At 37.9% G+C, this 22,709-nt stretch overlaps 1 protein-coding gene across 8 annotated transcripts in view; it reads left to right on the top strand.

The window, feature by feature from the left end:
* Positions 1-22,709, top strand: part of anks1b (ankyrin repeat and sterile alpha motif domain containing 1B) — a gene marked incomplete at its 5' end in the record, with an annotated part of 190,637 nt that overhangs the window by 5,405 nt on the left and 162,523 nt on the right. For all 8 annotated transcript variants that reach the window (XM_036149154.1, XM_036149151.1, XM_036149150.1 and 5 more), the window contains 4 exon segments: positions 7,618-7,693; positions 10,621-10,722; positions 16,325-16,447; positions 18,637-18,824. In XM_036149154.1, coding sequence (XP_036005047.1) covers positions 7,618-7,693; positions 10,621-10,722; positions 16,325-16,447; positions 18,637-18,824 — 489 coding nt within the window.

Raw genomic sequence — 22,709 nt, 5'->3', positions numbered from 1 at the left:
ATACGCAAATCTCGCGATAACTTTCAACAAATAGTTTGAAAAGAAATAAAATACAATAATTTTACATAAACCTCAAAATGTGAACTAAACAACTTAAAATACATTATCTGAAATAAACATACATTTTTTCCAAGAAATAAATCATTTTACTGTCACTTACACCTTAAAATGCAGTTAGAGATTTATGAGGCTTTTTTATTGTGTTTCTGAAAACAAACAACATATATATATATATATATATATATATATATATATATATATATATATATATATATATATATATATATATATATATATAAAGTTTGTTTTATTTGTAAAAACAGTATGATAACTAGAGATTTTGTTATTTTCCCAAACACATTGATGAAATCTTGTTTTACCGAGCCAAATGTGTATTCAGACCCCTAGCAATGGCAAAAAATAAAATCTCCTGAATTGAAATGTGCAGATAATTCAAACTGAACTAAAGGTCAAAAGAAAAGAAAAATGTAATTTAGTTCAATTGATAATGTAAACTTACTGACAGTTATGGTTTTTCATAATAAATCTTATATCGTAGCGTATTTACAGGCTATGAGAAACTCATGGAGTCAAATCAAAACATTTTTTTTTTTAGAAATCATAACTTTAGGGCTGGTCTTTGTCTCTATCCGTGTCTTGTCGTCACCCATTGGGGGAAACAGTTGGACTTCTTAAAATAATGTACCATGACAAATGAAACATGACTGTAAAGGCATCACCATTTACCTGGATAAATCTTTTAATATCCCCTTCATCTTGCATTTGTGCAATTGAAGAAATGAGAACCTGCAGACGTTTGTGTTTCATGAGAAGTCAAAGGCAACAGATTAGCAGTCGCGGCGCGTTCCTTCTTTGATACTCTGCGTTTCTGCTTTCCTCTCTGAATGTGTTTCAGCGTGTAAATGCTCGACAGACCTCACATGGTTTGGTAGTTTGAAATAAATAATTGATTCTGAGGAAAGGGAGAGAGGAGGGAAGGACAGAGTGTTCCTGAGGGGGTCCTCATAGTTCAGGGTCTCTTTACATTTATATGAATAGATATAGACGTTTACTGGGTGCTCACATGATGCTTGGAGCGCTCTGCTGATGTGACTAAACAAATCAAACATGGGCTTTTGGTTGTTTCAGGGTCATTTAGTTGGAAAGAAGTCTTTTTAAAATCTTGCTGTGGTTTATGACTCTCTTGAATCAAGTCTAATTCTTTGTGGTAAACCAACTGCACAGCTTGGAAGAGAGGTCAGTTTGTCGACAATGTGCCTCGACAAATCAGTGATAATAAACATTAGAGTTTGGTTACAAGTTGATTTTAAGTTGATTTTTAGTTTGACAAAGATGATTTATGTGTAAAACCGGTTAGGTTCAGTATTGAAACTAATATCTTAAAGGAATTTACAGATGGGGAGTAAAATGTGCATCTACCTACTTAGATTAACAGAAATGTTTTTCCCCACACACTTACAAATGTATACATTTGGATCTGAGGCACCTTTCCTTTTCATTTTTCTACCTTGATTCTTTTGTCTGTTAACTTGATAATTTGTCTGTTTGGTAGATAGCAACACTCTTTGAATAGGAGTTTATTTATGCAATGTGTTCTATTGGAGCCGCAATCGGCACAAGTTCCACAGCAGGGGGACCTGCTGGACTCTGTGCAGGATCCTCAACCTTTCCACATTACAATCACAAAGTTTAGTATATATTTTGGGGATTGGTCAGTTCAGGGTAATGTTAATTGTTGGTTTTCTGGCTCAAAGTATATTGCATGTGGGTCAAAAATTTAAAATTTTGGTCTCATCTGACCAGAAAGCCCTTCTGCCATGGCTAGGTCTCTTATTTACGTTCACCATGAATGTAAATAAGACATCATATGCCCATTCCTATTTCTTTTGGTATTCTTTTGATCCATTGTATATATGAAGATTCACTGTATATAACTGAATGCACCTTTTCTACTCTGCACCTTCTTGTATGAGCCGATGTGGCAAGTGAATTTCTCCATTGTGAGATCAATAAAGCCTATCTTATCTTATCTTATCTCTTATAAAATAGTTTTTTTTTTATCTTAATGGGACTTCCTAGTTAAATGTAAATACAAAACTAATTTCCTGATAATGGTAAACTGAGGTAATTGTGCATCCCCACTTCATCTGCTGTGTACCTTAGGCTACATTGACACAGCATACAAATTTGACCTTAATCTGATCTTTTTGCCCATATTCAACTTTTAATGTCAGTGTGAATGGCTGATTTTTTTTTAACCCCCTAAAAAAATCAGATTTGTACCACTTATGGTGCTAAATTGGCTACTTATTGTAATAGCTGTGCTGTTTTTTTTCTTACCTTTGTCTTGTTATGATGTGGTCTTAATATTGTTTGCTCCCATTACTTAACAACTTCATAATAACACAGACGCTGATATCCACCGCTATGTTTTTTTTTTTTGGTACACTTCTAGTAACGGTTACTTCTGCAAACAGTGCACTGTTGTGTGACGTCTCCCTTGTCCTTCTGCTATCTGCACATGCGGGTCTCTTTGGGGCCTTGAAGTGTTCAGACAGAGGTCTGATGGTGATCGCATTCAATTAGTAGTATGAACGACCACACAACAACAAAAATCATATTTCAGTAAAAAAATTGGATATAAGCATCAAGACGTGCAGTGTCAGCATAGCTTTATGAATTTGTTTGTTCACAAGTGTTGTTCATCAAACATCTGAGTCCTTTACAGCAACAGCTGGAGTTATGCTGAGATTAACTAACTTAATTTACCAAATAGGTGAACTGAAGCAAATGATTGCATAGGCTAAAGGTGTGAGGTTAAAGGGGCGTAATACTAATCTACATCCATCTTTTCTGGCTATTTACAAAAAGTGTTGGAAACCACATTATTTTCCTTTTAATTTCCTAATTATGAAATATTTAAAGTTTGTCACCTAAAATCCCGATAAACTGTGTTGAATTGTATGGTTGTTGCATTTTAAAATGTGAAAAGGTGCAAAGACATACAATTGATTAAAAACACAACTAAAGATTTATGAGGAGGAATGGAGTGACCTTTGGTATTAAATTAAACAAATAAAAAAACTAAATAATATGTTAGGCTGAATAAGTCCAAACACCAGAAATGTCTTTACAAGTTTATTGATTGTTGTTACCAGTAAGATCCACAGGGCGCTCTAATTTTAACACTTGCTGGTGGATGTTCTTGTTTTAAACTTTAGATTATTTTTCACCCAATGTGCTCCGGTTCATTGATCATAAAGATATGTGGAGGAAAAATGCTTCAAGGGATTTATTACTCAGACAACATAAAAAATTCAAGTAGCTGCTGAGTCTGAAGCAGCATAAACAAGGAGATATAAAACTTTTCTCACCAAACTTGAGCTACTTAGAAATTCTACAAATCTCAGAGGAAGCTTTGAAAAGCCTTAAAAGACAGTTCTTTTTTGTTTGTTTCATTTCCCCTTTAAGGCAGGAATATCCAAAGTGTTGCCCGGGGGCACTTTGTGGGTTTCAGGACTCTTTTTGCTGCCCCCCTGCAATTCAAGAATGATTTAGACCCACCGGCAAAGGTGGTTGATGCAGATGGTGAATTTAACTTTTTTTATTAGTGCAAAATGATCACAGAAAAGTTAGTTTTCTTGTACTTGAAAGCATTTGTCTGTTAATAACCACACTTTTTACATTCTCTTTAATTTTATAGTATTATAGTATCTGTTTTTTTACTCAAAATCAGACTTGGGGTCACCAAAATCTGCTTTTAATTCATTCAAAAAAACTTGCCAAAAACCAGCAAGGATTTTCAAAGAAAAACCTGATTAAAAAAAAATCCTGTTTTTATTGCTGAGCATAGACAAAAGACATTTTAATGTTGTTTTTTTTTTTTTTTTGAGCACAAAAAGTTTCGGCACCCCTGGTCTAAACTCTGAAACCCTACTATTCAACTTGTCCAAAGTCCATCTTCTTCTACTTTTCCACAAAAACATATCGTATAATTATAGTTTCTTTAATTGGTTAATTTAAAATGAAGAGTGCACATCAGGTTTTCTGTTGTTCCCGAACAGATCATTCAGATTTTGTCTGTGTATAAATTACAGAATCATCTGCATACGGTGATTTCACACATGGCATTTTTGCACTGTAGATGAAACATATGCAGACTGTCTCATTGTCTCCCTGTTTTTACATATTTAGCCGTTGATTTCATTCGACGTACACATGGTTATTTAGGTGCATTTCATCTTTATTAGAAGCTGCTTCAACATGACCTGCTGAAATTGTGAATGATCTAATGTGGATTCCCTGATTCAGTGACATTGAACTCATTAATGCCTCCTTCAGTCCTTTCATGTGTGTCTGTGAGTTCATGCACTCTAATCTGAAGTGCAGGGGTGTTTCTCAGCAGAGATTTGGCCCCAGGCTTCATGTGTCTGCTGAAGATGAGAACTACAGTCTTCTCCTCTGCAGAATTCACCGCTGCAAGTTTATCAACCCTGTTATGAAAAATGTTGCGAGGCTTAAATACATTTCCTCCTTAATCTGTAGTCTACACTTTTATTTAGTTGAAAATGCAAATAAACTATACATTTGTGCTTGACAATCTAAATCTTGTCAGAATTTGGCTGCATTTAATGAAGTCTTTCTAAAGCTTTCTCTTTAGATTCTTTTAAAATGATGTTGCTGAAACTGCTTTAGCTACAGTTCAGAAAACTTGCTTCTGAAGTCTTGGAGGAAAGGTGCACTCGTGGTTAGAAAGCTTGGTTCTTTCAATGTTACATCATTGGTTGTGTCTTGTATTTAAAAATCCTAGTTTGTCTATAAAGGGAGATGCAAGTAGGTGACTTGGGTCAGAATGGAAAAGACAGAAATCGGCTAAAAAGATGCAGTGTGACACACTAAAACCGCCCTGCTGGTGTGTGTGATGCGTCTCCTTTTTAGCAAATGATCATACTCTGATGAGACTGATAAACTGTGTTTTAAAATTGACTAATATCTGCTTTATTTAATAGACTAATATCTTTTTTATTCCTGACATAAATTGTCCCTATCTGAAAGGAAGTTTTGCATGTGAACAGTAGTATAGGTCAGTATGTAGGTATGGGTATGAATGAATAATGTATGCAAGCAGCACGGTGTTTCTTTTTCCCCTCCTGTCTGTGTTCCCATACCTCTCTTTCTCCTGTCCCTCTGTTATCATTATAACAGAAGAAATACCCATGCAGGATCCCTCTGTATGCCGGGCAGGTAGCCAACACAGAGTAAAAGTCGTAGATTTTAACAACAGCGACAACACAGAGCAGCAAGTGTTTGGGTTATCTATGCAGAAGGTGTGACGCTCCAGCGTTTGTGCTCGTATATCAGCCGTGATGCGCGTTAGACTAAATAATGCGATTCGTGTGTTACGTATGGCTGCGATAATTATGTGGACATACTCAAAAGCTCAGCTGGAGTGATTGCTGTTGACAGGCTGCTAGTGTTTACTCACGCATCTCGTTTCAGCGCAGGCAACAGATCAGACTCTTCCCCCCCCCTGGTTTTCAATCGCAGGAAACTCCTCGAGGGTCGGAATCGCCTTTTTTGCTTCCTCATGACATCAGAGTATTATCGGCGAGGGAAACGGGACAGGAAGTGGTGTGGGAAGTTGAAAAGGGAAGGTCATATGTGTCAGAAGAAGGGGCGGCTCCCTTCCTGTGCCACGGCCTCCTCTTTAGCATGGCGTTATAAGACTGGCTGCAGAGACGAGGTACGCTTATTGAAGCTGCAGCCTTCTTTGTTGGACCTGTTGCAGGCTCAGGATTATTAGGATCCCACACATTGGTTCGTTTTTTTCCCATGCCTCATTGGTAATTGAAGTGATGCTTCAAGAGAAACCTTTGGGTCACAGTAAGTTTGATCTGCTGCAGCGTTGTGTTCAATCCGCAGGCCTGGCTGCCGTCCAGATGATTTGTCTTCATTAAGGCTGGGAGTTTGGTTCAAGGCGGCGTTTTCATCCGTGCTGTCAGGATGCCGACCATGAAGGATGCAATGTATTTAGCTGTTGGGCTGCAGACACGCCTTGTTGTTTGTGTGTTAAGATTGTTTCCAGTGATGACTGCTGGTCAGCATGTTTGATGTGCAGCTGAGACCTAGAAATCCAACCTGGACAACATTAAGACCCTTTGTTGCATTTGAAATCGGTCTAAAAGGCTTCATACACCTGTAAAGTAGTCAAAACTTTAACTAAAAGGCTTTCTTCTGGTAAAAAACTAAATATAAATGTTATTAAACAGAATAGTACCTTTACTTTGTTTCAGAAAAATCGTACTTAAAATCACTTGTAGCCTCATAATGAATAGCATATGTTGGATCTTCTAATGTGACTTAAAGCTTTGTGTCACTTTGTGGTTAAAAGGTTCACATCATTGACCACAAGATGCCACTCTTTGCCAGAGTGTTCAGTGAGATTTAGAGATTTATACCCTTAATGTACATTGGGGGACTTTGGTCCTTCATTCGACCTCGTCTGTCACTTAAATTAAAGTACCGGTGCAAATAGTATAGTTGGTTTAAAACACAAAAATGTTTAACACGAGCAGATAAAATATATATTAGCATCCATTGCCGGAGAGAAAGCTGCTTCGAGAGACGAGTACACCTGCATCTCCAGAGTGTTCTTACGGGACAGTAATTAATATTTTTTACAGTGAGAGATTAATGACGGTAAAAAAAAGCTCCTGATCAGCCGAAGAACCCGAGGAGCTTGAAGACAAATGCACCAAGTGAAGATTGCGTTGCAGCTAACACGGACTTTAGACTGTTTGGTTTTATGTTTGTTTTGTTTGAACACAACGAATGAAATAAAATTTTTAAATAAAAATAAATAAAAGTCAACAGATCAGAATCACATGCATCGATTTTTCTCCTTTTGAGTGGAGATGCACCTGATTTTTTTGAGATACTGCACAAGCAGAAGAAGGTGGTTTTAAAGACAATGTGTACTGACAAGGCTTTGGTCAAAAAGGTCCGCTAGGTTCCTCACAGTGGAATTAGGTTGACTATATATTATTATTTAAATTATGGGAGCAGCTTTTCACTTACACAGGTTCAAGAATTTCATATTGCAAACCTAGTTTCGCCCAAAAATCCCCAATTTGGTGTTAAAATCTGGTTTAGACGTTTAAATCTATGCTTTTAAGCTCAAGATAATAATTATTGTTCACAGCATCACCACAAACACCAGAATCTGCAAAACTCCACAGCTTTTTTTTGTCAGGGAGAGCCGTTTTGCCCTTTATCTGCCTCCCCATGCTGATTTCATTGTGTTGCATCATACCGGTAGTATTATTCGTGCTGAAGGCACACACCATAGAGTGGGTGAAAATGGGACATTTCTACACTAGTGTGTAATGGTGTGAAATCGCTGCATAACGTCTTTAAACATTTAAACTGGGAGCTAAATTATTATTCATATCAAATTAAAACAGTATATTTTGGTCGTGTGTAATCACCGTCTCTCTTTTACGTCGGCTTCTCCCATTCAGGTCTATTTCTGTCTCTGTTTTCAGTTGTAAAAGTTATGGAATATTAACGCGCACACGCTCTCTCCATTTCCTGCAGACGGAGAATGGGAGTGCCCTTCATGAGGCTGCCCTTTTTGGGAAGATGGATGTAGTCCGCCTTTTGCTTGACTCAGGTTGGTCTATAAATACGCTGTAATAAAACAAGTACCGTGCTTTTTATGGGCCACTTGTGGTTTCGTTCTAACCTGCAGTCAGATGCTCCATGTGTTTAGTCTTTATGTAGATGCTCGTGTAAGTTTTTTTTTTTTCTTTCCAGTGGATTGAAGTTAAACAGTTTGCTGGATTCTTCTGTACGGTAGAAATGTTTTATAATTGGCTTTTAGAATCGCTCTCTACCTGTTTGCTCTTCAACCAAAACAGCCGGATGTGATCTGTTAAAGACACTCGGTGTGCTGACGTGTGACGAAAAACACGTTTTATGAAAATTAAATACATTTTTAAGGCTACCTTCACTTGTGAACAAGACGCCAACCTACTTAAACTCCTCTGCTTGAGGCAGAGACTGACGCCTGACCCAGAGGGGGCAAGCCACCCTGTTCTGGTTGATTCATGCCAAAGTCCAAACACCTAAAACCACATTATGATGAAACAGTAAGTTAAAACGTACACCACTGTCTGGACAATGTGGTCCTTTGATCGGCCTGCCATCTTTCACCCACTTCCCTGCAGCGCTCGCTGCTTCCTGCAGGACTTCCTCCGGGTGGCCACGTTCCTTCTGGCCGGGGTTACAGTAAATCAACATCCTGGATTGTTGTCATGAAGCATCGGACTTCCTATCTAAAACTGTGAATAAGTGTGCAAACGGGAAGTAAAGATCTCTTCTTAACATCCCACCCCCTGCTTTTCATCACTACACTAGCCGCTTCTTAGTTACAGCTTTCTGCAGCGAAACATGATTTTCTCTGACAGATTTTACAGATGCTCGGTTCTCTTTGAAATGTCATTTAAAGTTCAAGCAATGATCAGCATCAATGTGCATACATTGCTTTGCAAAAATAGTCATACAGGCTGAACTAAATTCACACCTTGTCACAATACAACCAAAGACGTCCTTCGTATGAACTTTTATTCAGCCCCATTTTACTCAAAGACATCTAAATGAAATCCAGTGCAACCAATTCAATTCAATTCAATTAAATTTTATTTATATAGCACCAATTCATGAAACATGTCATCTCGAGGCACTTTACAAAGTCAAAATCAGTCAGATTATACAGATTGGTCAAAAATGTCCTATATAAGAGAACCAGTTGATTGCTTCAAAGAAAGAAAAAATTCACTGTCATTAGGGGGGGAAATGGAGGCCTGTGTGTAAATAAAGCCGTTCTGTAAAGGCCGAACACATCGGTGAACAAACAGCATCATGAAGACCAAGGAACACACAAGACAGGCAGGACTGGATTCATGAGAATGAAGGTCCTTGGGCCGGAGCCTTACGCACGTTTATTTTATGTCTGCAGTTTGCATTGGATTGATACACGTCAACTTATAGGTTTATAGGCTGTTTCCACATAAAATAGGTTTTTAAAAACAATCCTTTTATTTCTTTTTTTGAAGTTCCTTGTAAATACAGCATGCTTTATATAAATGTCTGACATGTTATAGCAGATATGCCCTGCTTGTATATACCAAATCAATGCGATTATTGAAATACACTCATATGAAAGGAAGAGGCTGGGAGCCTGGCCTTAAAGCTTTCTGTCATAGGATCCCCGTTTTCAGATGGTGGCATGTTATTTATCTGCATGAAATGTAAGGAAATAAAGCACTTGACATAATATGGGTTTATATTATTTCTTTGGAAAGGGTTAGGTTAGAAAATAATCCCCCGAACTTTGAACTTAGTCCACAGTGACAGCAGAGTTTTACCTTACTTATGATGCGTTGTGGCAAACAATAATTATTGAAAGAACTCCTGTTTAGTTTGGCCCAAACCCAACTCAAGGCCCGTGGGCCGAATCTGGCCCATCAAGACAATTTATCCGGCCCTCAAGAGCCAAAAAACCTATATCATGTCACAAAGTAGAGGCATATATCATTTTAAACTGTATAAAGTGGCTAAAACTATGCCTCTGGTAGAAAATGTTGATTTTTTTTTTTTTTTTTTTTTTTTTTTTTTTAAACTGTGTAGTAACAGCCTCCTGCCACAACCCATTAAACGACCCAGAATTGTCCAAAAAGAAAGTGATGCAGAATCATGAGAGTTTAAAGTGTAAATCACCCCAATATAAACGTTTTTTTTTGCAGATAAACTGTATAAACTGGCACATAGGGTGCTACATTTATGTTACTGTGTATTTTTTATATTTCTATATGAACTAAAATTAAATTATGAAAAGTATCATCTATACACGTGCAACCAGCACTTTTAATAACTTTATGATGTCAAAGTGGCCCAATATATAGAAATGGGCTTGACACCCCTTTTAGTTTTAATATGACAAAATATGTTATGGTTGTATAAATTGATTTGCAAGATACTGTAATTATAACATTTCATACAAATTCTTAGCACATTTAACTTTGTTCCCTCAAAATAAGAAAATAGGAAAAGAATAACAGTGGAACAGGCAACAGTAAGACATGACAGGAAAGTGACAAACATGTTCCTGTCATTTTTAGCTTTATTCATCGTTTCAGTCCTGTTGAGTCAAGAGACTTTGGATTTGCACTCGTTCAGGACGAAAGTCATTTCTTTCTGTAAAATTGTCACACAGTTATTTTTATGCACAAAATTAAGGTTCTTTGATTTTAATATTTTCTAATAATTTGTAATTTCTCACCTTCTATTGCCTGCAGTCGTAAAATTGGGTATTTCTGTGGTAGCCAGTTACTTGAAAATCAATTATTTTGTGACAAAAGGAACAATCATATAAGATTTGAGGCTCTAAAAACATTCAATCTAAGGGCTCCTCAAAGGGTTTTATTTTTAAGTCTGTTCTATCTTAAGTAAAACATTTGTAACGCTGCATGAGGGTTTGTCAAGTGTTATATTCTCACTTTAACTGTTGTGTAAATGTGTTTTGCGTGTGAACGTCAGGGATAGACACCAGTCTGAGAGACAGTCAGGGGAGAACAGCGCTGGAGATTCTCAGAGATCACCCAGCGCCCAAGTCCCAGCAGATAACGGCTCTCATTCAAGGTAAGAGAAGCACGCCGTCACCTAGATCTCCTGATAATGTGTGCTTGTTGCTGTCCCACAAAAAAATTAATAAATAAAGAAATGCAGTTAATTATTTCCAGATTCAGGTGCAGAGTTAGTTTTTTTTTTAGGTGAATTAGTGCTGGTGTTACAACTTCAAGGTTGCCCTGGATCTCTCCAACATGTATGTGCCCAGAGATCAGCGGCTTCTGCTCGGCTTTTATTGGCTGTAGGGTGACAGTTGAGATTGAATTTGCTGAATGGTGTGGACATATCGAGCTACAGAGCAACACAGGCTGCAAATATGACATTGTGACCTTTGGAAGTGGACGTGATCCAACTGAGAAATCTCATTTGTCGAGGAGGTTTGTCTTCCCTCTGGGAAACGGGGCAAGTTGTTCTGATATCCGCAATACGGCATTCCTTCCACGTCTCTTAAATTGTCTCGCAGGCCATGCCGTGACATGAAAAAGATGCTATCAGTAGGTTTCTGGGTCGTGTAAAGCAGTAAGCTTAAAGCCGCAATCAGGCAGGAGAGTCATATTTAGTAGGAAATGCACTATCTATACTTTGTGTAGAAAAAAAAGAATAATTGCAGGAGCGTGAAGAGCAACCTCTGTTCCCTTTTAATCTTTTTTTATTTAACTTGTATGCTGGCTGTCCCAATGTGGCGCCACTTTTTGGACCGCATGTTCAAAAAGTGGCGCAGCGATTCAGCGTTTTACTTATGAACAGATTTATAAAATGATCAAATTAATTACAGGATTTGTAACTGATCATGAATGTCATCAAGTTGCAACATTTGACACATTAAGCGCTTCAGTTCAAAGCAAATTTGGTCGAATCTTTTGACAGACGATTATATAATTATGAACAGCTTTCTTCTTATGCCGCACTCGTAATTTCCTACAGAGAGTGAACACATCACAAATATAAAGCATGCAACTATGTTGGGAAAATAGTTAAATATAGAGCTATGTTTTACAGAACACGGCCAATTTCTTCTGTAATGGAAATAAAAGCTAACTGTTCTGCAAAATAGGCTTTGGTGTTCAGGATGTTTAGTTCATTTAAATGTGAAAGGCTGGTTCTAAAACAGTTTTTGTGGGTGTCAAAAGACAATATATAGTGTTTTACACTATATATTGTCTATATATATTATATATATATATTATATATTTATAGAGTGTTTTTCTCTTTTTACTTTAAATTGACCATCATTCAACAGCATAAATCATTAGTTCACTAGTGCATAGATTTTATTTTTTTTTGCATTTTTTTTTATTTTCTTCAACCCATCCATTAAAATTCCTGTTTTTGCTCTTGTTTTCTGGGTTCAACCGATGATTGCTAGTGTGAATTTTCTCCAGTCCCCAGGGATCCAAAAAATGATATCTTCCAAAGACGGTGCACATTAAAACGCTGTAATTCTGCGGCTTGGAGGCCCTCTCTGTCTGTCATTGTGAGAGCTGTGGGGTGTATATCGGGCACGTAGTTATCGTTGAATTAAAGCAAGAGAGATAAAGGCATAGAGAAACCGAGGGGCGGTTGGACGAAGAGCGCACGCCAGAGCCAAAATCTACCACAAATGAGGTTTAATTAGGAGGCGAAAAAAGTAAAGCAGAGACGCGGGAATGTGACGAGCTGGCAACAAAACTGATAGTTAGGCAGGAACACACAATGCGATGGAAGGAAGACAGCAATTTAGAGTTAAATGTGCGAGAATCATGGATGAAAACAAAACAAGCCGTCACCATTATGTCTGTCACTCTTATGGCACCTGTATTTGTTTTAAAGAACATGTAGTGTTAAAAACACGACCATCAGAGAATAGACTCTAAAATACCTCTGTTAGTGTATAAATCCCTGAATACCTTAGCACCTAAATACATCACAGACTTGTTATCAACCCTCCAGACCACTAAGGTCGTCTGACTGCAGCTTACTCTGCAGAACCAGAACCAAATATGGAGAAGCAGCATTTAGATGCTCCACTTATCTGGAACCAACTTCCAGAAAACTGTAAAAGTTCTGAAAACCTTATTTCTTTTAGATCAAGGTTAAAAACACATTTGCTTTTAGCTTCCATTTTCCCATGTTCTATTTTGTTTAATTTTTTCTACATTTTATTCCAACTTGCTTTTATTCTGTTTTTATTTTCCTATATTTTAATCCTGTATAGCACTTTGCGTTGTTTTCATACTGATAATAAATTTGCCTTGCCATGTCTGTACATCATTTTTAAATGATACATAAACTAATTATTATTGATGGAAGAAACACGACTATTTTTACTGGTGTTAAGATAATATGCCATAGTATTACAGAGAATTATATTATATTCAGAGAATGGTCCGAAAAAGAGAGAATATCCAGTGAGGCAGTTCTGTGGGTGCAAATGCCTTGTTGGTTGCCAGAGGTCAGAGAATGGCCAGACTGACAGGAGCTGATAGAAAGGCAACAGTAACTATAAATAACCACTCGTTACAACCAAGGTACGCAGAAGAGCGTCTCTGAAGACGCGTCAAACCTTGAGGCGGATGGGCTACAGCAGCAGAAGACCAGACCGGGTGCCACTCCTGTCAGCTAAGAACAGGAAACTCAGGCTACAATTGGCTCAAAATTGGACAACAGAAGATTGGAAAACCGTTGCTTTGTCTGATGAGTCTAGATTTCTGCTGCGACATTCGGATGGTAGGGTCAGAATTTGGCATCAACAACATGAAAGCATGGATCCATCCTGCCTTGTTTCAACTTTTCAGGCTGTTGGTGTAATGGTGTGGGGGATATTTTCTTGCCACACTTTGGGCCCCTTAGTACCAATAAAGCATCGTGCCAACACCACAGCCTACCTGAGTATTGTTGCTGACCATGTCCATCCCTTTATGACCACAGTGTACCATCTTCTGATGGCTACTTTCAGCAGGATAACACACCATGTCATAAAGCAAGAATCATCTCAGACTGGTTTCTTGAACATGACAAGGAGTTCACTGAACTGAAATGGCCTCCACAGTCACCAGATCTCAATCCAATAGAACACATTTGAGATGTGGTAGAACAGGAGATTTACATCATGGATGTGCAGCTGATAAATCTGCAGCATCAGTGTGATGCTACCATGTCAATATGGACCAAACTCTCTGAGGAATGTCTCCAGTACCTTGTTGAATCTACGCCACGAAGGATTAAGGCAGTTCTGAAGGCAAAGGGGAGTCCAACCATATATATATATATATATATATATATATATATATATATATATATATATATATATATATATATATATATATACTGGGTCTCAATTCAATTGAGAATCAGTATATATATATATATATATATATATATATATATATATATATACTGGGTCTCAATTCAATTGAGAATCAGTGTATATATATGAGCTGGAGCAGTTTTCCCATGAGGGATGTGCAAAACTCCCAGAGGCAAGATGTTGCAAGCTCATGGAGACTTATCCAAAGCCACGTGCTGCTGTGATGGCTTTACTAATTACTAAATTTAGGGGTGCTACACAGTTAGGCATGTTGAAGCTTTCTGTTTTCTTCCTTTTTGCTACAACATTTAGAAAAAACTCTTCAAAGTTGTGGACATGTTCTGTAAATGAAATTAAATTTTAGTTCCACGTTATGAGGCATCAAAACTTGAAAAAATAGTGAAGGGGCTGAATAACTTTGCAAGGCACTGCATATGTGTGTTTGTGTAGTGAGGTGAAGGTTGCCATCAATACTAGAGAAAGTCCTGACCTAAGAAACCCTGCAGATTTCTCCATAATTAGGAGAAAGATACTGGACAAAGGTTTTAAAAGGGCTCATAGCAGCGCTGTACAGCAGCAATAACATGAAGATGGACACCTTTACTTTTACTTTTACATACAAAAACATCCAAGAGTGTCTAAAACAGAGAAACAGAAGAAACCACAGTAGTGGCAGCATCATTCTGGGTTACTTGATGTTTTTTTTTTTTGTTGTTGCATAGGGTGAAATTATAAACGGTGCTAAAAATTAGACAGTTTTAAGTCAAACTCTACCGGTGTCTGTAAGACAGATGGAGAGACGGTGTTTATTTGTCACCATCACATTGATTCCAGGTCTACTTCTAATTTAAGATGGAAAGGAACGCCTGGGATGACCTGTTAAGGGTCCAGAAACTTTAGTCGACTGCTATCCTCACAATCTGATTAGTAAACATTGCCAAGTCAAGATGTGTATTAATGACAGACTTATACTAAAGCAGCCTGAAGGCTGAAATTAAATAAAACTGCAGCTTTGTCTTACATTTTCTCAGTTTTTCCATTGATGTGTGCAGCCAGCATGGCAACTAGAGCTAGAGCACATTTTGAAATTGTGTTTGATGATGTTGCGTCACAAAGATCTGAAAATTTTAGCTTTTGAGGCCCTCTCTGTTTTCTGCACTTTATAAAACTGAATTTACGTTTTTAATAATTCAGCTTTTCAGGCTCTGAGTGAAGCAAAAGCAACCAAAGATGCATCTAAATGGACCGTTTTGTCTACTTAACTGGGCGTCCCTGTACTTATCATGTTTAAATACAGGGATGCTCCGTTTGTGCTTCCTGCTACTACTTTATGAATAGCCCAGTGTTAACAAAATCTTCACATAGATGCTTTTGGAGGAATCTGAGCATTTTGAATGTGAAAATTCACACTGTAGTAGATGTCTGTCAGAAACGGTGACCATCAAAATCTGATCTCGCCAAGCCAGGGGTGGATAGATGTGGGCATCAGCATAAACTGGAGCCTGAGTCTGTTTGTGTATCAGAGGAAGGAAGAAAAGGAGAGGGGGGGGGGGGGCACAGCTGTGGCTGGGTGAAAGGATCAGCTGCAAGCCATTTCCTGTCGGAGAGGAGATGGAGAAGGACACACATGCAGATGCAACGGGGTTGTAGCAGCTGAGGCCCGGTTTTCTGGCACATTGTTTACAGGACACCATCCATGCTGCAATTTCACTTAATAATTAACCAGCTGGCAGCAACTGGTTGTCATTACTCTGCATTAGTTAGCCACATTCTGCTTGATTTCTGCAGGTTAGAGAGAGAATCTGTGGCAAATACTATGTCCAAGATTTTTAGTCTTGAAATTGTGACTCATACCTGAATCCTTATATCGTGCTTCATGACTGTGAAGAGAGCTGGCCATGTTGGCTCAGCTCTCTGTTTAGGCTGTGACGGGACTCAGGCGTCTGATTTCACCATGTCAGCACTGTGGGCTGCTAATTTCTCAAGTAATTGTATTAATGATCCAGTGCTTGTCCCTGGATTTTTCCTCCTCCTCACTCGCTCCAGTTTCTTTTTTCCACATCCCTTTCCAACTTTTGCTCCACAAAGAGCAGAGAGCGCCGCTCGCAGAAGCCGTGAAGGGATTTCTGTGGCATAGGAGAAGGTGCGACTTGAATGCGGCTCAAGCTGTTTTCCATGCAGATGATTGCTCTCGTGTATTGATCCAGGAAAATAACTTAAGAATCTCTCGCCCAGTCTCGCTCCTCCACCGCAGTCGCTTTCAAACGTCTGTTCTTTCACCCACTGGACCACCTCTCTGTTTACCACCCTGTATCGCTGCCTCTTTAGAGTACATGATCGACGAGATGGAGAGGCTGAGTATTTTGGAAGAACCGGTCCGGATGTGTCCTGTACCTGCGCCTCGGACCTCCATCCCCTCACCTGCTGCCTCGCCGTCCCTCCGACACAAGAGTAAGTCTAGAAAAGTCACAATTCAATATAAACGATGCGTTGAAACATTCACAGCTCCTTTCCTCCTACTACATATTAATAGAAAGGCATCCACATATTTTTGGGATAGTAATGATCATGGAAGAAGGATGATTTTCTTTCTGGTGAACCATCCAACGTGCTTTTAATATCCTATTAAAGGACCTGATCAGCCACATATTACAATTATTCAGCAGTCAGTAGACTAGGATCTGGTTTAGTAGCAAGGGTCGACTAGCGGCATGCAGTGAGGCTAATGCTTTATTCTGCTTTCCTTGCCTCCTTTTCCATCAGCGTCTGACTCAGCATGGATTAAGACAGGTACGGCCGATTTAAAGCACTTTTCAGAAAAGGCAAAAAGACATGAACGGTCTTCCATTCACATGGAAAATGCACTGCGACCAGCCATGTTTGGGAAAATTAACATTTCCTCCCAACCTGGTGGAGGCTACAGGTCAGGGATCCACAAAGAGTTTAAGCCCCTCCCTTCAGGTAGGAGATACGGCCTACCAAGGTGTCGAATCTCTTTTGTCCCTATAGTCACTGGTAAGGTCACTATCTAATTGCTGTATTTTATCCTTAATTTTAACTTCAAATTAGGCTTTATTGTTAATTTTTACTTCAAGTCTTAGCTCCGGTCTTTTATCTTTTGCATATATGTTTTAGAACGATCTCCTTTTAACTTTTATAAGTCGCTTCTTATCCTTCTGTCTTGTCTATTGTCTGTATTGTTTGTGTGATTGTGTGATGGCTCCTATTATTACTACTATTACTTGCTGAATATGAATTGTCCTTCGGGGATCTAATAAAGGAAGGTTTAAAGTCTAAAGCAAGCACAATGAGGAGGTTGACCTATAAAAAATAGACTGTGTCAAGTTCTGTGGTGCATTTGAAAGTGAAAGCTCAGAAAATCTGTGTTTTTACAGGATTGGTGGATTTTTACCATTATTTTCAAAACCATCCCAGACTTCAACCACAGAGTTATTGAGAAATTTGGTTCTCTCAAAGATAGGACGGCAAAATGTATGCATTAAAAGTCGAACACTGTTTCTTTTACTGCTTTCATTCATGTAAATACACTTCAGTGATAAATTAGTATGTTTTGTCAGATATTGTGAATTGGCGGTATTTAAATAAACTAAATTGAAAACCCCACCAGCCAGTAAGAACTGGATCCATGCATGAGAATATTTCAGTAGAGCTGGAATATATCAGTGGACAAAAAAAAAAAACGTATCATATTTTTACTGTGCTGAACGGTTTTGATAACTATCTTAATAAAGTTTCATATGGTATAGTTCAGTTAGTATAGATAGTAGCTGTTTCATCAAAGTGCAAATTACAATAAATCGTTAAACAATGATAACCAATTATCTAAAAACTTAATTCTTTTAGGAATTTCAGGGCTTTATGGATTGAGAATTTTTATATATATATATATATATATATATATATATATATATAAATAAATTAATAAATAAATAAATAAAATGTATCAGTATATTTGTATTAAAATCCCATTGGCAGTAATGTTTTAGAAGTGGAAATATGTTTAAGTGCAACCAGAAAATAATGCAAATAAAATTCATACTGCTGTTTGGAGTCTCTTCTCCTCCTTATAAAATGTTTAGATAACATTTTACCCACATCCTAGGACACGTGTATTGACTGTTATTGAATTTTAGGGCCTATCTTTATAGTTATTCACATTTTCTCTTATATACGTATAATTGAATCGCTTTCTTTCCCACCACTATATTCCTAAAAGAAAATGCTAATTGTATCTGATTAACACAAATACATATAGGCTGCTAAATATTCAAAATGCTTTTTATTTTTAATTTAGTTATTTTTAAACGGTCATAAAAATCAATTCTTAGTGAACAGTTGCTGCTCACCAGTGCAGCCATGTGTTAACCCAGTCCAACACTGCCCCCTCTGTTAGAAGTAGAGCATAACACGTTAATTCCCTGCTCCACTATTCTGCATATTCAAAGACTGATTGAACAGCAAAACAGACTGAAAACAGACACATTTCTCCAATGGGAGACAATAACGTGAAATAAATATAGACCTTTGTTAACTTTTGGTTCGTTGCAAGACATATTTTCTTTGCCTTCACTCTCATGGTTTAATCCTGCTGCTTAAACTGCTTCCCTCTCCCTCCAAAGATGACGCTGTGACGAGCGAGCTGTCCAAACTGCTCCACGACATCAAGAGGTGCCGGGACAGGGACTACTCCTTCGAGGAGCTCTGCCACACCATCTCCTCCCACTCCATGGACAGCTTCGGCAGCGGACGGCTGTCTGACGAGGAGCGGCCGGACCGACCTAACGGCACCCTAACTAGAGTCAGCAAGGTACTTTTTTTTTTTTTTTTTAAATTAGCTGCTGGATCATACAGATGCATTTATTTAGAGCCCAGGCCAGAGCTTTCCATCCACTCATTATGGGCATGAATGTGGTATATCGGAGTGAAATGAAAATATAATATATGTAGAACTGCAACAAAATAAAAAAAAAAATTATTAGATTCACTATTTTGAATTTGTGTATTATCTTGTAAGATCGGCTAGGACAGGATTATAAAGACAGGCTGAAATGATTTATAGACTATAACTACACTGCAAAAACGGATCTAAAAATAAGCAAAATGTCCTTAAACATAGTGTTTTTGCCCTTGATTTGAGCAAGTAAATAAGATCATCTGCCAATGGAATGAGTATTTTGACCCCTAAATTAAGATAATTAGACATCCTGCACTTGAAATAAGATGGAGATGAATTGTTCCTATTTTAAGTGCAAAAATCTTAATCTATTGGCAGATCACCTTATTTACCTGCTCAAATCACAGACAGAAACTCCTATCTTTAGTTTGGTTTTTGCAGTGTAATATGTGGATACATGTCTTTCAGTGAGTTGCAAAGAAAGCAGGCATGATTTGTCGGTCATGTCTCTTGCTGGAAATGTGAGCGTGCCTTTAATCAGCACCAGTAAAGCTCATTTTATGTGCTGTGAATTAATACAATAAGCTAATCTAAACTTTTGGCCCAATCTCAAACAAACTGAAAATGTATTGAATATTTGGAGAGGTATTGTTGATTTAAATTAACTTTAAAAGCATGCCAAAAAGAGGGAACAAACATGCAGTGAGAATTAGAAAAAGCTTCTCTGCACCTTCCTAATATATCCAAATATTAGTGGGGGTGTTTACATACATATCCACATATAACACTATGTATGTATAATATTGACCCTTTGTGATTAAGAGGCAAATTCACACTAAATGTCAGCTTGGGTAAATGCATTAGTTTAAAAAAAGTCACTGTTGTGTGTTTTGATTTTAATTTAGTTCTACGCTTGAAGAGTAAAGGTTTGAATAAATCTTTTACAACTTAAAATTAGTACAAAAACAAGCTCCTGCTCATAGCGGGATGCATATGTGCTGAAACCTTGTACATTAAATAGGCATATCCAAAAGTTTAAAAGTAAAAGTAAAAGAAAATCCCTGGAGAATAAGTGTGGAACCTCACTGACACGTGGGACTGGATTGTGTTGCACCTATTTGCAGTTTACGGGAGGAAGAGGTGTACGATAAACAGATGGCATCTGAAAATCCTCCTTTATGTTGTGCATATTTAGCCCACACTTCACATATCATTACGTGGGCAGGAGGAGTGTTTTTGTTTCCTGTGCAAATTGAGATTGTGAGTAGAAACGCTAACCTGTACAGTTTGTATTCCTTGGACTTTCCAAGATGCAGACTGCACTGCAAACAGGGAACTAAATGTAAATAAAGTCTTCTTGAAATGAGTGTATTTGTCCTTTATATGAACAAGTAAATAAGATTATTTGCCAATGGATTACAAATTTTCTGACTTAAAATAGGAACAATTCCTCTACAGCATCTTATTTCAAGAGCAGTATATTTCATTTTCTCAGTTTAGGGGTCAAAATACCCATTCCATTGGCAAATAACCTTATTTACTTGCTCAAATCAAGGACAAATACCCTAATTAAAGATGACTTTACTTACTTTTAGTTCCATTTTTGCAGGGTGCAAACTTGAACAGTGCTTCCATGCACTATCAGAAGGATGTTTATAGGTTATAAGTTGATGGATACCCCCCCCCCCCCTCCTTTATTTGCATCTTGTAAAACACAGTGATCTGTGATCTACATATTTTTTATTGATGGTACGTCCGCCATATTTCAGCTTGGTTTACACTTGTCATCATTAAGGGTCCAAAGGAGAGATGCTTTAGTCCAGAGTTGTTGGGTTCTCGACTTTAAATATCTGGCGGCAGAGATGGTGACTTCTATTTTAGACTCTGCTGGAAAAAGCAAGAGATGTCAGATTCAACTTATAATAAAGACTTGAGACTTGACTTGGACTTGTGGTCTGAGAAATTAGTTTTAGTAGTTTTTATCTCATGTGATGAAGAGAGAAAGGAGGCTGGTATGTGAGCTACGGATTGCCGTGCATATTTTACTGTGATGTTGGTTTGCTGGTAATGGCCATATTAGCTGCAGCTTCAGAATATACCACATGAATGTCTCTCCCAATGAACGCTGTACTAAATTATTACTATTTAAAGAGAATACAATGACAGGGATAGACGGGTTGTAACTCGGTCGTTAAAGGGACAAAAAGAGCTTTGATTCACTCAGAAATTCCATCTTAATGTACTTTAATCTCTTTCTATTAATTTTTAGAGCATAAATTACATTTGATCAATTTTCTAAATAATATAAATCAGCCTTTAGCAGATTTCTTGACAGAAAATTATGTTTTTATTAACAGATAACTCTGAACAAATATTAAAATATAATTTTAAAATGTCTTTGTGGTAATTTAGGTCTAAGGACAAACAGTAAAGGTTTGGAATCATAACGTACAGCATGCAGGGCTGGAGGCGACTTAGTTGTTGTGGATTTGATAAGAAAACATGTAATTCAGTCAACTCTTTAGCTTTATTGGAGTGTAAATGTTGGTGGAATAGTCTGAAAGCTGTGAAATGAAATGATGAAATCCTTTCCACTGTTAAGGTCATTCTTTATTAATGAGAGCAGCCTTGTGTCCCTGCCAGATTCAGAGAAGCTGCTCTTAACGCATCCAGATAATAGGTTCCTGTTTTAGTTAAGCAAACTCAAAAACATCGAACTATTTTGCATGTTTTTAACTAATTGTTTTAGCATGTAGCATCATTAGCATCATTAACTGCAACAGCATCCTTTGTGTGTAAGTTCTAGGTTGGATATATTCCTACCCTGGCTTAAACCCTTATAACAGGTTGCCTACAGTAAGCTTGAATACATTTTTATGCCTCATAGCTGATGGAGGGTAAAAGCTCCTAAAGATGAAATAAAGCAACTTTCCATAGTGCGGCTGACTTGAAGCCTGTTGCCTGAAGCTGACTGATTCTCCTCTGTAGAGCTTTGGATGCCACTCCTCAGTTTTTACTATAAAAATATGAGATAACTAAACATTAGCAGGAAGACATCAGTTATTTATTCAGCAATTTCTTCATTTTAACTCTTAATATATCTGATCAAGGTGATACACGTGTGTGTATATTGGTTAGAAACATCTGGTGGTCTACAAATTTCACGTATATGTTAAATACAATTACATCTTTTGTTATTGCTAGATCAGATCCGCCCCATCTCTAGTCAGCATGCTGCTGATTGTCCTCTTCTTAATGAGGGTTGTACTTTCTCTGCTTCCCCAGCAGAGGGCGGTATCAGACAGATGCCAGAAAGCTGTTTAGTCAGTTCTTTCTCCAGTTAGGAAACAACTTTGGTGTGTTTGTTGAACAAACAGCTGCCCACAGCCTGCGGATGTTAGTTTTTTTCCCTTCTCATTCTTAAATACTGTAGTTTCCTCCCTGTTTGCACTCTCCGTCCCTAGACTTGAAAACTGATCACACGTGTTTTATACGAGCTGATCAGAAAGCTTCGGCCGTGAACGAGAGGCTTCACGCGGATCATCCGTCACCCCGATCTCCCTCCATGCCCACACAGAAAGCCGTGCGTGTCTGTGCTTTCTGCTCGCTTTATTACAGCATGTCTGTTTTGATTATTATCCTTTGGTGGAGTATTGTGGCACTGATCAATAGCTCATCATTTTCCCATTTCTGCTCACTCTGAATGGAAGCCAAATTGTGTTTACCTACAGCGAAGCATGCACTGAGACCATGAGGCCCACACACCTGAGCACGAGCAGTGAACCCACACACACACAC

This window comes from Fundulus heteroclitus, chromosome 17 (assembly GCF_011125445.2).
Source record: "Fundulus heteroclitus isolate FHET01 chromosome 17, MU-UCD_Fhet_4.1, whole genome shotgun sequence".
Lineage (NCBI taxonomy): Eukaryota > Metazoa > Chordata > Actinopteri > Cyprinodontiformes > Fundulidae > Fundulus > Fundulus heteroclitus.
This window is presented reverse-complemented; position numbering and strand designations above follow the sequence as displayed.